The 13,431-nt window shown below is 35.1% G+C and overlaps 2 protein-coding genes across 2 annotated transcripts; one reads left to right on the top strand and one right to left on the bottom strand.

Annotated features, from left to right (window-relative positions):
* The first annotated feature begins 950 nt into the window (after positions 1-950).
* On the top strand, positions 951-11,589 carry LOC128243876 (cytochrome b-245 light chain-like). Its single transcript, XM_052961857.1, has 7 exons — positions 951-1,080; positions 1,357-1,426; positions 3,432-3,506; positions 4,091-4,174; positions 4,954-5,035; positions 6,897-7,016; positions 7,623-11,589. The coding sequence occupies exons 1-7, from the start codon at positions 1,023-1,025 to the stop codon at positions 7,791-7,793; spliced, it is 660 nt and encodes a 219-aa protein (XP_052817817.1). The 5' UTR covers positions 951-1,022; the 3' UTR covers positions 7,794-11,589.
* Positions 11,586-13,158, bottom strand: LOC128243875 (uncharacterized). The gene is made up of 3 exons (XM_052961856.1): positions 13,054-13,158; positions 12,431-12,672; positions 11,586-12,173 (listed from the first exon to the last, which is right to left on the bottom strand). Exons 1-3 carry the CDS (start codon positions 13,102-13,104, stop codon positions 11,753-11,755), a joined length of 714 nt encoding a protein of 237 aa, XP_052817816.1. The 5' UTR covers positions 13,105-13,158; the 3' UTR covers positions 11,586-11,752.
* Between the last annotated feature and the right edge of the window lie 273 nt (positions 13,159-13,431).

The following is a 13,431-nucleotide window of genomic DNA, read 5'->3' as shown; positions in this document are numbered from 1 at the left end:
TTACTGCCATTCATTTCTAGTTTATTGTTTTAAGTCGCTTTATACTGACTTCTGCGAATATATTCAGAGAAGGTGTTATATTAACTCCTTTCCGGCTGATGATATAATTAATATGGAAACAGCTTGGATCCATATAAGATGACAAGCTATACTCGGCGTCTGATATGATTCAAAGCTATTTGACACTCCCGCCATATCAATCTTTCGAACAGATTTGTTTAGCATAAGACAGTCGCTTATAGTAATAAACTTTAAAATACTTCCAAAGTCATAGAAATGTGAAGACAAACAAAAAAAAATGTTTGCACAGAACGTAGTCTGCTGGGTGCTATTCTGTACCTTGTAACGATCCGAAAAGTGAAACAGACGAGCAAACGTCTGTTTCACTGACTTCTCAGGGTTAATACATTCAACACAATGTCGAATAAAACCAGAACATATTTTATTAAAATAACTGTTGTGTCCGATATTCCCCGTATGTATTTCAGCCGTCCGATATTCACTACAAAACTACGCATGTACGTGTTCGATTGAACGGCGTTTTACTTCCTGCGTTTAGCCGTAAAAACGGAGGATAGCCAAACGCTAACACATTCTACTGAATACGTCATAATTTAATCGATAAGAGCGTTCCACAACGTCTCGGACCAATTATGTTTCGTAAGAGTCCAATGTGGCCAAATAGATGTTCGATACAACCACGGTAAATCGAGATCTATTTTTTGTGTGGAGCAAATCATAACCTTAAAAGCTATCTACAATGATGGAACGATATTAATAATTGATACATATACTTGGAAAATTTTAGGGGGGGGGGGGGGGTGGGGGGCGCGCCGGATCCGCCTATGCTTCCCACTGTACGCCAATCCTGCTGATCAAATCTTGGCCATATCAAATTATCCAAACCGGTTTAACAGGACTAAATTTCAACCGTATCAAAACATGAGTTAATCAAAACTAACCAGGAAACAAATTTTGGAAGAAGAAAATAACTTTGGAAAATACTAGTCTTTGAAGCAAAGATGAGTCAAATAGAATGGGCTATGTGGGCTAATGAACAAGCTATAACGACCAGCTGTGGTAAATATCAGTACAAGTGCGATGACATGGCATATGCTGTGTTTTCTTGTAGATCCTTAATATTGGCAGTTTGTCCGAATATATTTCATTCGGACAAATAATAAAAAAAACAATATTAGTAATGAATCAGACCACTGTTTAACACTGTTTTGCGTTTGAAGTTAGTTGAGATTATATCATTTAAAAAATGAGGGATTTGCAATGCTATTTTATATAACTAAATATAGATATATCTTCTCATGTTTGTACATGTTTCTACCTTGATGTGTTTTTCAGTTCTTTTTTTGGGAGGTGTTGTAGGCATAGCTGGCATGTTTAAGTACTGGCAGTTTGGTATATATGGAGTGTATCCTTTATATACTTTAATTTTTAATAATTATTATTTTGTATGTTAATGATATTAGTGATATAACATAAAAACCATACATGTGATAATTTCTTGGGTCAATTCCGGGACACTCGTCGTAATGTCAACGCACACTAGGGGGCCCCCCCCCGGTTTTTTTTTTAAATGGGGAACGTCTGTGGTGCATTCTATAGCATATCTGGGGCTATTTTAGTCGTTTTTAATGTCGGGAAAATGTACCTATTTTGACTGCCAAGACGTATTTTTTACTTGACATGGTTGTTTTTTTTCTGCATTTTCTTGAAAAAATAAAACCACCAGATATTTTCCCAGGCTTTAAATGAAGTGCTAATCAGGAGGATATGCAGTCTACTTTCGGTTTCATCAAAACAGGAAATAAACAACTATACGGGCACCTGTTTTCCCGCGCTTTTGAAAACATGCGTTACAGAATATTTATTTTTTCATCACATTTAAAACGTTTGCAATTTATGACACACAATATTTTCCAGACGATAAAGAAGATTTTCCAGTCGATGAGCTTTTTTCCGTTTGGAGATGCATATAATTTTGATAGAGGGATGTGTCAACAATCGGCTGTATAAAGCGATCACGTGACTTACCATGGTCACGTGATTAAAGCACTCTATATAACCACCTGTAAACCCCATATCGTCAGTTTTATTTCGGCGTAAAAATACACACAATAGTTCGGAAAAAAGGTCAAAACACTAAAATTCCTTATGGACGCGTAAGTTGTTTAAAGTATAACGACGTATCGACTTTGAAATTTGAAAGGAATATGGGATGTTTTCCGTGTTTTAATTTTGTTTTTTTACTCATTTTGTCACTTTCTTTGAACTTGCCTTCATGCTCGTTTGTTGGTAAAATGTGTGAAAAATATCAATTCATCAATTAAAAGCTATCATTCATAAGTCCAAACAAATCCATATGAAAACAATGAATTTGTATACAAGAACCCTCCCCCACTCGTTAAGCACAACAATAGGCCGATAGATCATTTATCGGGTGATTGACGATGACCTCGACGACACACGTACCAATTAACGGATTAGTGTCAACATGTCCTGTGTTTTACGACCAGTGTCCCGGACAGGCAAAATAGCTGACTTACATTGGTAAAATTAAGATAATCGATTCCGATTCCGAGATTTTTTTAATTTTTTTTTTTATGACTTTCCGGGACAAACATGCACCCTCCGTGACAGAGATACGATTTCCGGGACAATCCCGGACGTCCGGGACGTTATCACTTGTATGTAAAAACACTATTTAGTGGCTTGCGTAAAGCTACTTGGAGTTGATAAGAATTAAGGAAATTCTTAAAAGCACTATAATGTTATAATTTAATGAAGCCATTTCTTCTAGCAATAATTAAATTCCGAAAGAAAGCTCGATTCTCAAATTGTTGAATGCATTTGCCTATTAATAGAAAAATCTTGTTTGATGACAAGGTGTTTTATCAGTTCATATAAAGGGGGTTTAGTAAAGGCATAATCATATTGATATACATATGACATTTAAAATAAGATCGTATGAATTTAGAGAACTTGTATGTTAAGTGTCGAAAATGGCCAAAATGGCCTGCACCACTGAACATGTATTTAATTGGAAAGATTCCTGCTATGAAACGCTTTAATTTTGAGCAAAATATAAAATTGTATGATTATATTTATATTCATAGTTTAAAAAAATGTTTAAAAATTGACTTTTTTAACTGGCAAGTTATTTTAAACTATGTCCATACAAGAGAAAGAAATAGGGCCAGATGCACAAACGGGTGGACAAAAGAAATCTATCTAAATGATTTTTTTTGCACTTATAGGGAACAGGATTTCTGTGATATTCATAAATATAATCTAATTAGAATGTTTCATGTACAGAGTCCACATTTGTCTTGTTTGGCCCTCACGCCATGTTTTGTAACTGTTGTGCATTTTCACACAATTTGTTTTGTTGTTACATTTTCTTAATGGTTTGTAAGATTTATAAGTCTTGTGATAGCAATTTTGGAGTGGCCACGAAGTAAACGGAAAAAGGGAAATACAACGGAAAGAAGGTAGTATGAAATTCTTTGTGCTTTATCGAAGGTTTTTTATTATATAAATATGCAACCATTTTTCAAGGATCAAGTAACTTAATTGATTAACATACATTTTATAATTATACAAACTACATGTTTGGACAGTCATTTGGTTACAAAGAAGACTACCTGTCTGTCATTATTAAATTTTTTGAACTTAATCCATCTGCATATATGTCATATCTCACAGAGTTCCGACCCATCTCCTGGGCCACCGCCGGGGGATCCATATCCCCTGGAATTTAAAAGAAAAATCCGTGAAGAACCTTGATGGTTAAGTCCAAACTTTATTGTAATTAAGAGTGTGTTTCTGTATTTATTCTTATATCATAAATGTAGATATTGCACCTCATTTCGCTGTGTTAAAATCCCCTGGTGTAATATCAAAATCCCCTGGAATTCAGACCAAAATCCCCTGGGAATCTCTCAGAAATATGGCATGTATGCATCTGTGATAGCAAAAGAAAACTTTATATCAACATTAACCAGTGTAAAAAGGGATTGAAGCATTTTAAATGCTTTATATCATTTTTCTTGAATTTTTAGTGCTTCTTTTGTAGATATCAAAGACCATTCACTGTGATAGTGAACAAATTTGGAGTTGCAGGGAAGAACTACTTTGTTAGATTTGTATTTTATTTAATGTAAGTATTGTTATTTTTTGTTCTGTTACTATGCATGTGTTATTTACTTAAATGATTGGCAAAGCATGAGTTATTTATAATTTAATCAAAAATACTGAAATATCATCTTAATTTATTCGCATGCTTTTTATTGCACAGGTAACAAACAGCTGTGCCTAATGCCATGGTTACCATACAGCTATGATAATTATAACATAAATAAAATACAATGAAAATAATCCAATATTGTACAAGATCATTAACTTATATCTCAGCTTGTATGAAGTAAAATGAGATTGTTGTAGTGCTAAACATTTACCTTGGCCATAACTCTAAAGACACTCAAAACTTGGCACATATGTTGCCATAGCCAGTACCCATAGCAAGTCCAATAACTCTTACCGTAATAATTATTACCCATATTCAACTGAGAAAAAGCAGCAGAAGAGCTTAGGCGTTCAATCTACAGCATTCTAGTTTATTAATTTAATTATCAAGTAAATAAGAAAAAATCCCAAAATGTTGTCAAAGAGTCAATAGTTCTATTTAAATTCTACACTTGCACCTACCTGTAACTTATTAAGAAATACAACAGACATGTATGTCTTGTAAAATCTTCTCAATTGGTTAACACAATAAGACTTCAGCAAGCTTTGAAACAAAATTAATGACCGGTCATTATTTTCATGATGCCTGCTAAACTAGATGTTGAAAATTATACTGTTTTAAGGCTGCTGGCATTAGGAACAAATTTTGTGAAGTTTATTATAATTTATTATATATGTGTTATATGTTTTCAGATTGTGTGTTCCCTGCTGTTTTACCCTTTCAACATTATTAGGAGGAATATGCATGCTTCTAACTGGCTTCATATATTTTGCTGTAGGTATTTACAAGAAAACAATATTAACGGATCCTTTCTATAACCTATTCTATATACCTTTCTATATACCTATGTAGAAAATATGTATTTTTAAAAGAAAGCTTTAATTATAGTCATTGCATCAATTCTTATTTGGCCCTCTAGCCTAAAATACTGTATGGCGTTTTGTACAACAATCGACAAAGATAAGATTGGTAAAAAACATAAATTTTAGGCTTTCCAACTCTTTAAGGTAGCATCTTTTTTGTGCCTACCAATACAGATAAGGTGAGAGTAGCCTTAAGGTACTCAGCTTAGACGTCATGGGTTTCAAGCACCACCAAGGTGAGAATGGTGTAGGTGTCAGCCTCTCACCTAAGAGGTCATGAGTTCGAGCCTAACCAGTTTGAGATTGGTGTTGAGGTATATGTATTAAAGCTGCACTCTCACAGATTGAACATTTTGACAACTTTTTTATTTTTTGTCGTGAAATGAGCCAATTTTTGCGAAATTTAATGGCAACCAGTTATACAAGACTGCTGACAAAAAATTGGATTGCAGATTTTAATATATACAGTATAGGTTCAGAAAATGATGTTTTATGCAGTTTTCTTAAACCGTTAGCCATAAAATATTATTTTTCGAACGGAAATAAAAAAAATCTGCAATCTGGTATTTTGTCCGCAATCTTTTATCATTGGTTTGCAGTTATTTACGCAAAAAATTGCTCTTTCCATGACAAAAAATAAAAAAAAGTTGTAAAAATGGTATATCTGTGAGAGTGCAGCTTTAACTTCTCACCAGCGCAAGCTCAACTGGGCTGAGAGTGATTTAGTGGTATTCACTTGTCCTCTCAGATGTCACAGAATCAAGCCTCACAAAGGTAAGTGTAGTCAAGTGGTAAAGGTTCCTTCCGCTAACTATAATGGTTGTGGGTTCGAGCCCTACAAGGATGGTTAAGTGTTTGTTGGTATAGATATCTGCCTGTCACCTAAGGGGTCATTGATTTGAACCCAACAAGGGTATGAGTAGTCAAGCGGTATAGGTGTCTGCCCCTCACCTCAGTGGTTGTGGGTTTGAGCCCAACCAGGCGGAGAGTGGTCAAGTGCTTGTCAGTACAGATATCTGCCTCTCACCTAAGTGTTCATGGATTTGAGCCCCACAATGGTGAGAGTGGTCTAGATGTTAAGATGACAGCATCTCTCTGACTCCTTCTCCACTAGGATTAAAGTAGTCCAGAGGTAGAAGTGTCTTCCTTTTGTCAGGTTGAGCCCCATCAGGCCAGGATGAGAGTGATCTAGTGGTAGTTGTGTCTGCTTCTCACTTTGTTCCAACCCCAATAAAGTTAATAGTGATAGAGTGGTATAGGTGTCTGTATCACACCTAAGAGGTCATGGGTTTGATCCCATCCATGTTGACAATGGTAAAAAGAGTCCTCTCAACTAAGAGGTCAAGCCCAATATGGGTGAACTTTTTCCAGTCTTTTGTTTTACGTGTAAGTATTGAATGAGCAATACCCGTTGGTGTCACCAGCACTTTACCAAGCGTAAAATGACATGACAGGCTTTTTATACATCGGTTCCTTAATTCAGTTAGTGTAAACTGATATTGACTGGTTTACTGCATGCACATACCTTAATTCAGTTAGTGTAAATCTATGTAGACTGGTTAACTGCATGTACATACCTTAATTCAATTAGTGTAAACTGATGTAGACTGGTTTACTGCATGCACATATTACCTTAATTCAGTTAGTGTAAACAAATATAGACTTGTTTTCTGCATGCACATAGTACCTTGATTCAGCTTGTGTAAACTGATATAGACAGGTTTACTGCATGCACATACCATAATTAGTATTTATAAACTGGTTTACTGCAGGCAGCCATTAAAGGTGAGGAATGGATCCCAGCTGGTCTGGAGGTGAAAGATGAGCAGGGAAACAAGAAAAGAATAACCAGTCTACACCCGCCAAAGAAACCACCACCCAGACCTGCCACGGTCAGTATTGGAGGCTCGTATTCATGTGATGGCAGATGTAGTTGTTACAGTTAAAACTAAAGTATATTCATTACATAAATGTGTCCCTTATATGTACATATAAAGCTGATCAGTCCGTATATCAGTGTATTTAAATAAGAAAATCCAGTTTTATGACGTGACGTCAGCTTTCGATATCATATGTTTGGCCGGTGCGGACCTCGCCAAAAAATAATATGGTACTGCTGATGTCATAAAAATGGTGAGTAGGAATTGCGGTTTTCACATTGGCGAACAATTGTTGCAAGTAAACATTAATTGCTTTGTTCAGTAAAGCACATCCAAAGTGCTTTCAAAATATAGAATGGTAATATAAAATGTTTGGTATAACATGAGGAATATAACAACGACTTCCGACCATATGGCATAAGAACCAGCCAGTCAGTCCCCGAAGGTCCCGCCAGTCCTCATAATGCCATATGGCCCTGAGTGGTGTTTTATATATCTGAAAGATGTTATTTTATGATTGTGTCATGAGTAGACCCTTATGAATTCAACAACAACAACTGATGGTCCCACCTTTAATAATATAAGTGTTATCATTGTATTCAAATTTTCTATCTTAAGGCTGAAGAACAGGACATCAGCATCATAGGGACAGACTCAGTTACAATGGAGATTGTAGAAGAACGCCCTACCCAAGGGGCAGAGTCAACGAGAGCCATGGTTCGCCCCACACGACCCACTCCACGCCCAAGTGCGGCCGCTAGTCATGTGATCCAGGATTCAAACAGCTAATGAATACTGAGGATAGGATTGGTTGTACATGTAGTTTGTTTGGACAGTATTAGTGTTGAAACTTGGAAAGGACCTCACTGCCTTATATCATAGTTTTAAGATTGCCAAATATAGAAATTTAGACCAATTATGCATCCAAAGAGATAATTGTTTTTTAACCAAATTATCTTATTAAACTATTTTGTGCTGATGAGGGATGAATGGAAGAGTAAATGATTGTTTCTATTTTAATGGAACAAATTTTTATAGATGTTTTACGGTTGAGTGGGTGAGAATGTTAATTGAAATGACTAAAGAGTCAGTTAAATGCAACCTCTGAAAGTAAGTTTATTGTGCCTCTCCACTCATTTTGTTCTGTGTTCATCTTGAATGACATTGTGTGGTTAACATCACAAGGTACCAAAGCCTTCTATACTTTAATGTTGTTTGGTACCTTGTGAAATTAACTGTACAATATGATTTTTTCAGCCTACAGGTTGTTTCAAAAAAAATGATACAACTTAAGACATAAGCCAGGTCTATTGTGTGCTTAATGATATTATTTATACAGGGGGATTTTTTACTCATATTGCAAAATCAGTTGATCAAGGCCATCATACAATTAAGTTAGACAAATTTATATGGGTCTAAATACAAATATGTCCACCTGATTGACTTAGTAGTTTGGGACATTGGGACTTGTGACAATATCTTATAAAGCATTTATTCAGTCAACTTGGTTACTCACACAAGTGTTAAGGGCCACCAAAGAATAAAGTTAGGTAACTTAATATGACCCTTAATACAAATTATGATTCCTAATTGAGAATGATGGGTTAAAGTGTTTCGGCTTTGAATTATGGCTTTATCCGAAATCCATTTTATTTATTGGCTTGATTCTTCACCCAAGTGTTAAGGGCCATCAATCGATTAAGTTAGACATCTTTATATGATTTTACATAATTAGTACAAAATATGGCCCCTGATTGACTTATAAAGATTGGTTTAAGTTTTCCAGAACATTGAGGCTTTTAATCATATCTCAAAAATGAAAGAAGTTATCGCCATATGATTTTCGAAACAACTAATAGACCTTGTTTTTGACATTCACATTTTTCATCAATTATGTATTTTATTTGGTAAAATATGGCACGGACGAAGCAGCATATAGTCAAACGTGCTGTCTTATAACAGCTGTTGTTACGTAGTTCTATCTTGAAAATACCAGATATAGCTATTGCTGAAGTTGTAACATGTTTTATGATACACCCAGTACTATTGCTTTAAAAATTATACACCCATTTAAAAAAAAGAAAGACGTATAATAGTTTTACCTGTTGCGTATGGTCAGGCGTGTGGTTTAGCGGGTGTCTTGGTGCTGGCTTTTTCCAGTATTTTTTACTTTCAATAACTTTTGAACCCTTTGTCCAATCTTCACTTATGAGTATTGGCATACTATCTTGGACAATTTTGATAACCAGCCATATCGCTAAAGTAACTCAAGAATAATCGCCCTTTAATTATTGAAATTACCTAAAATTGGTCTTGTCCACTCGTTAACTTAAGAAACCTTTGTCAAATCACCACCAAATTCGGTCAGGACGGGCATTATATCTTGAACAAATTTGATAAACCATATTACTGTGGTCACTTGAGAGTTATATCCTTTTAATTATAGAAATTACGTTGAATTGGTCTTGTTTGATTAATGACTTTAGGAGCCTTTTTCCAATCATCACTGAATTGTGTCAGAACATAAATTGGCAGAATATCTTGCTCAGGTTCGAGTATCAGTCTCTCAAGAGTTATGACCCTTGAATTGCCAAACACTATCTCTACCTTGTCTGCTCTTGAAATTTGGCTTTACATACAACCACTAACCTCCAAACTTGATGTCCTATATTAAAGAGGGGCTCATTGTGTGACAGTTGGTGCTCTTGTATATTAATGGTAAACCTTTTTATAATGTGACTGTGTGCTGTTGAAGTATATTTATATATAATATTAGTATGTAAATCTGTTCATTTTTAAAAGTAATATTATATAGTATATATATCATTATATTTTCTACTTTTCGTGGTTGCAGGCAACCCTATAACTATGTCTACTCTTTCTCAACAATATGATAATTTCATGTATTTGTTGTGTGACTATTTCCAAGAATACTCATAACATATCAAGTGTTGATCCTAATTGATCACTGCCAGCGCGGTTTTTGCATATTGTCCAAATAATATAGCAAAGTTTTTCAGCTTTTTATTTGATCATGGTTCATGTGAAAAAAAATTCATTTCATTTTTATAGAGATTTATCAGTGAATACAAATGATGTATTTCATTGTTTTAAAATTTAGCCCGCTTTTTAGTACAAATCTAACAACAGCATTTCTAGGGCTTGGACATAAATTCTAAGACATCATTTCAAAATGCCATTATGCTCGCTAAAAGTTTGGTGCACTTCTCTGATTAACAACAATGAACTGTCAATTATCCCACAAAAATTACAGTTGTATTGGCCAACAATTGTTTTGATTTATTACTGGCGACTGCTCAATTACAGGGAGAGAGACACTATGTATATTGTATATGCTCACAAACCTGTGATATTAACTTTCACTATTTTCTTTTTTTATAATGTACCAACAGTATAAAGAGGATGGCCTTTTACCGGTCCACTATGCTAGTTAAGACATTATTTCTTACAAACATGTGGTGTCTTGTAGTAATTATCACCTCACAGGGTGTTTTGCTTGTCAGAGACCTCAATTTCGAAAAGTTTGTTTTTTACACTAAAGAAAATTTGTAAAAGTACATATATTTTTGCCTAAAATCGACAATAAAATCCATTTTAGGCTTAATTCCTGTTTTGTGACACATCATCATAAATCATTGTGTTTTAATATTATATTTTTTTTAAATGGGCATTTAATAATCATAATTATGATGTCATGTACTTTGTTATTTAAATAAGTGTTTTAAAGAACAAATTGTTACGGAAGTTAGTTATGTGCTAGATGCAATGTTGCAATAGCTAGTCAACCAAAAAGCAAAAATATATATAAAGTTGGAACATATGATTGTGGTAAATTTAAACATACATTGTTATATGGAATATCAAATAAGTTAGAAGCGGTGTAACCTTTTCGAAAAAGTGTATTAAATGTGTATTGAATCCGCCATTAAACACAGCGAATTGACATTGTATTGTTAAGGGCTATTCCAGTAAAACATATACTAGTAACCCAATTATTTAAATAGCATATGGGTGAGTGTCTTTTTTAGCTGATTTGAAATTTGAAAGGGTAAATTTGCTTCTGTGGGAGGGTTATAGTTTAAAAGTGCCTTCCCCCCGGGGGTTATATGTTTAAATTGAAAAGCCCTAACAGTTAATTTTACTGGATTTTATGATGAAAAATGTGTTTCCAGTGTATAATGAATGTATTTTTTAAGTCGTTTTAGTTAACTCTTAGCCCTGCAAAATACACTTCAAGTGCATAAATAATCATATACTACTGCATAAAAAATCGTTTTATGCACTTTGTGTCCTGAAACATGCGCTTATAGTCGAGAAAATACACTTATATGCTTTAAAACACTGTGCATTTAGTTCGCGTTAAAACACTGTTTGAGAAGGGTAATGTACATAGAAGTGTAAGAACCATGTTGAAACCAGTGTTATGCATAATAAAGGATCTTGGCTTCTCTGTCGATATATTGTTAAATTGCATGCAATCCAGTACCTGAGTCATATGCATGCTATTTAAACTTATTTGTATCTAAAATAAAATTTGATAAAATTAATAAACAAGCTAAATAAATGTACATTTTTATTTTATTGCCTAATTTATTTTGCCTCAGTACATGTATAGTGTGGTCACCAAGCCGGACAAACGTAATTACGAAGCTAAATCATTGTGTATATTTTATTTTATTGCCTAATTCAATCTAGTTTATTGTGGTCACTATGCCGACAAGTGGTATCTACGTGGCTTTGAGCCCATACTTTTTCATTGACTTGTGAATTCCCGTGTTAGGCACCACCACTTCTCCATCCACCTTAAACGTCTCAAAGGGCTGTTCAAAAAGTGCCACAAAACCTGCATTTTCGTAAATTTTCTTAGAGTAATTTGAGGTAGCCTCCCCTGTTATATAAACATCTGGAATGTCGAGGTAGCGGACCATATCAATGGCGGCCTTGAAGAGTTTTGACGCCAGACCTTGTTGTTGGTACTTGTCTGCGCACCCTAGACCGTAGAAATGAAACGCCTCTGTGACGCCAAAGCGATTGAAAAAGTCTGCCTTTTGGTCGCAGTGGTTAAAGATTAGGAACAGTCGCTTTAAACCCTGGTTCTGGAAAGTTTCTGGGTCGACGAAATCTGTCTTCTTAGTTATTCTCGTGGTCCTGGAAAACAACAGAAATGTCTGATTAATACAAGTTTCTCGTGAAGCAATTTAATTAGTCAGAACATTAACAATGTTTGCATTTAACAAAGTAAAACCAAAATCATTTGTCAAAGAACTACCACTCGCACATGCATGTACAATGACTGCCCCTTCACTGTCTGTCAGCTTCTTGAAAATGATACAGATTCTCCCCAATTCAGAACATAGCGAGTTATCCTTTAGGATTCGTTTTAATAAGACAGCTGCCCTGCTCACCTGAAAGCCATTATATCACCGTCCACCTCAGTTACAGCTGCAATCGAGAGATGCAACCGTAAAGAGGACAGCCACAACTCACGAAGCTCATCCGTCCACTGCATGCCAACCGCCTTGTTAACTGGCTCCTCTAACATGAAGTTCTTCCGAGCAATATCCAAGGCACCCTCGTAAAATTCCTCTGTGATCCGGACTAATCGAGCACCTGGATGCTTAAACTCGGACTTGACGCGTTGAAACGCCTGGTAAAGATAAAGCGCATTCGACTCGGTCTTTAGCAAATACTTTAAAAGGGTATCAGGTTGTCCAGTTGACAGAGTGGTTAGCACATTTGCTTCTCACCAAGGCGTCTGGTTCGATTCCAGAGCCCATGTGAGTTTTGTCGGTCACAGGTCACCAAGTCGGACAAGTGGTCTTTCATCCGGGTTCTCAATATCGCACCATCGAGCAAACGAGATTGACTTAGTGTAAGTACATTAACCTTTCTTCACAGTCGTTATAAACTAAATATAAAGTTTAAACTAAAGACTTCGATAGATAATAAAATCATGTGTTAAATCAAATGAACTGTGGTCTCAACTAAAAATAGCTATGCATGTGTTATTGAATATAATAAGAATTACCTTCTCCATTCGGTCAGGATCAATATTAGCCAACGCTGCTCCGTCCGCCATTGTTAACCTATGGAGATGAATTACTTGCTACATGTGTTATCTATTCTTAGTTTTTATACTGCGACCCTCGATAATCGCAATCCATTTATAAACTTTACCCACTTATGATATCTGGGTCATTAACTGATAAAAATGTAAGACTACTTCGTTTCTGTAACATTCATGTATACACATTTCGATCAGTCAAGTATAGTTTACACTAAACTTTGTTCTGAAAGTCACATTTACTAGCTTTCGAAAAAAATGATGAACTGAAATAATCAAGACTTTAAGTGTCAATATTTTCCCAATGACAAGGAAAAAAAGATGTCTATTACTATTATTATA

The sequence above is a fragment of the Mya arenaria genome, chromosome 8 (assembly GCF_026914265.1).
Source record: "Mya arenaria isolate MELC-2E11 chromosome 8, ASM2691426v1".
Lineage (NCBI taxonomy): Eukaryota > Metazoa > Mollusca > Bivalvia > Myida > Myidae > Mya > Mya arenaria.
This window is presented reverse-complemented; position numbering and strand designations above follow the sequence as displayed.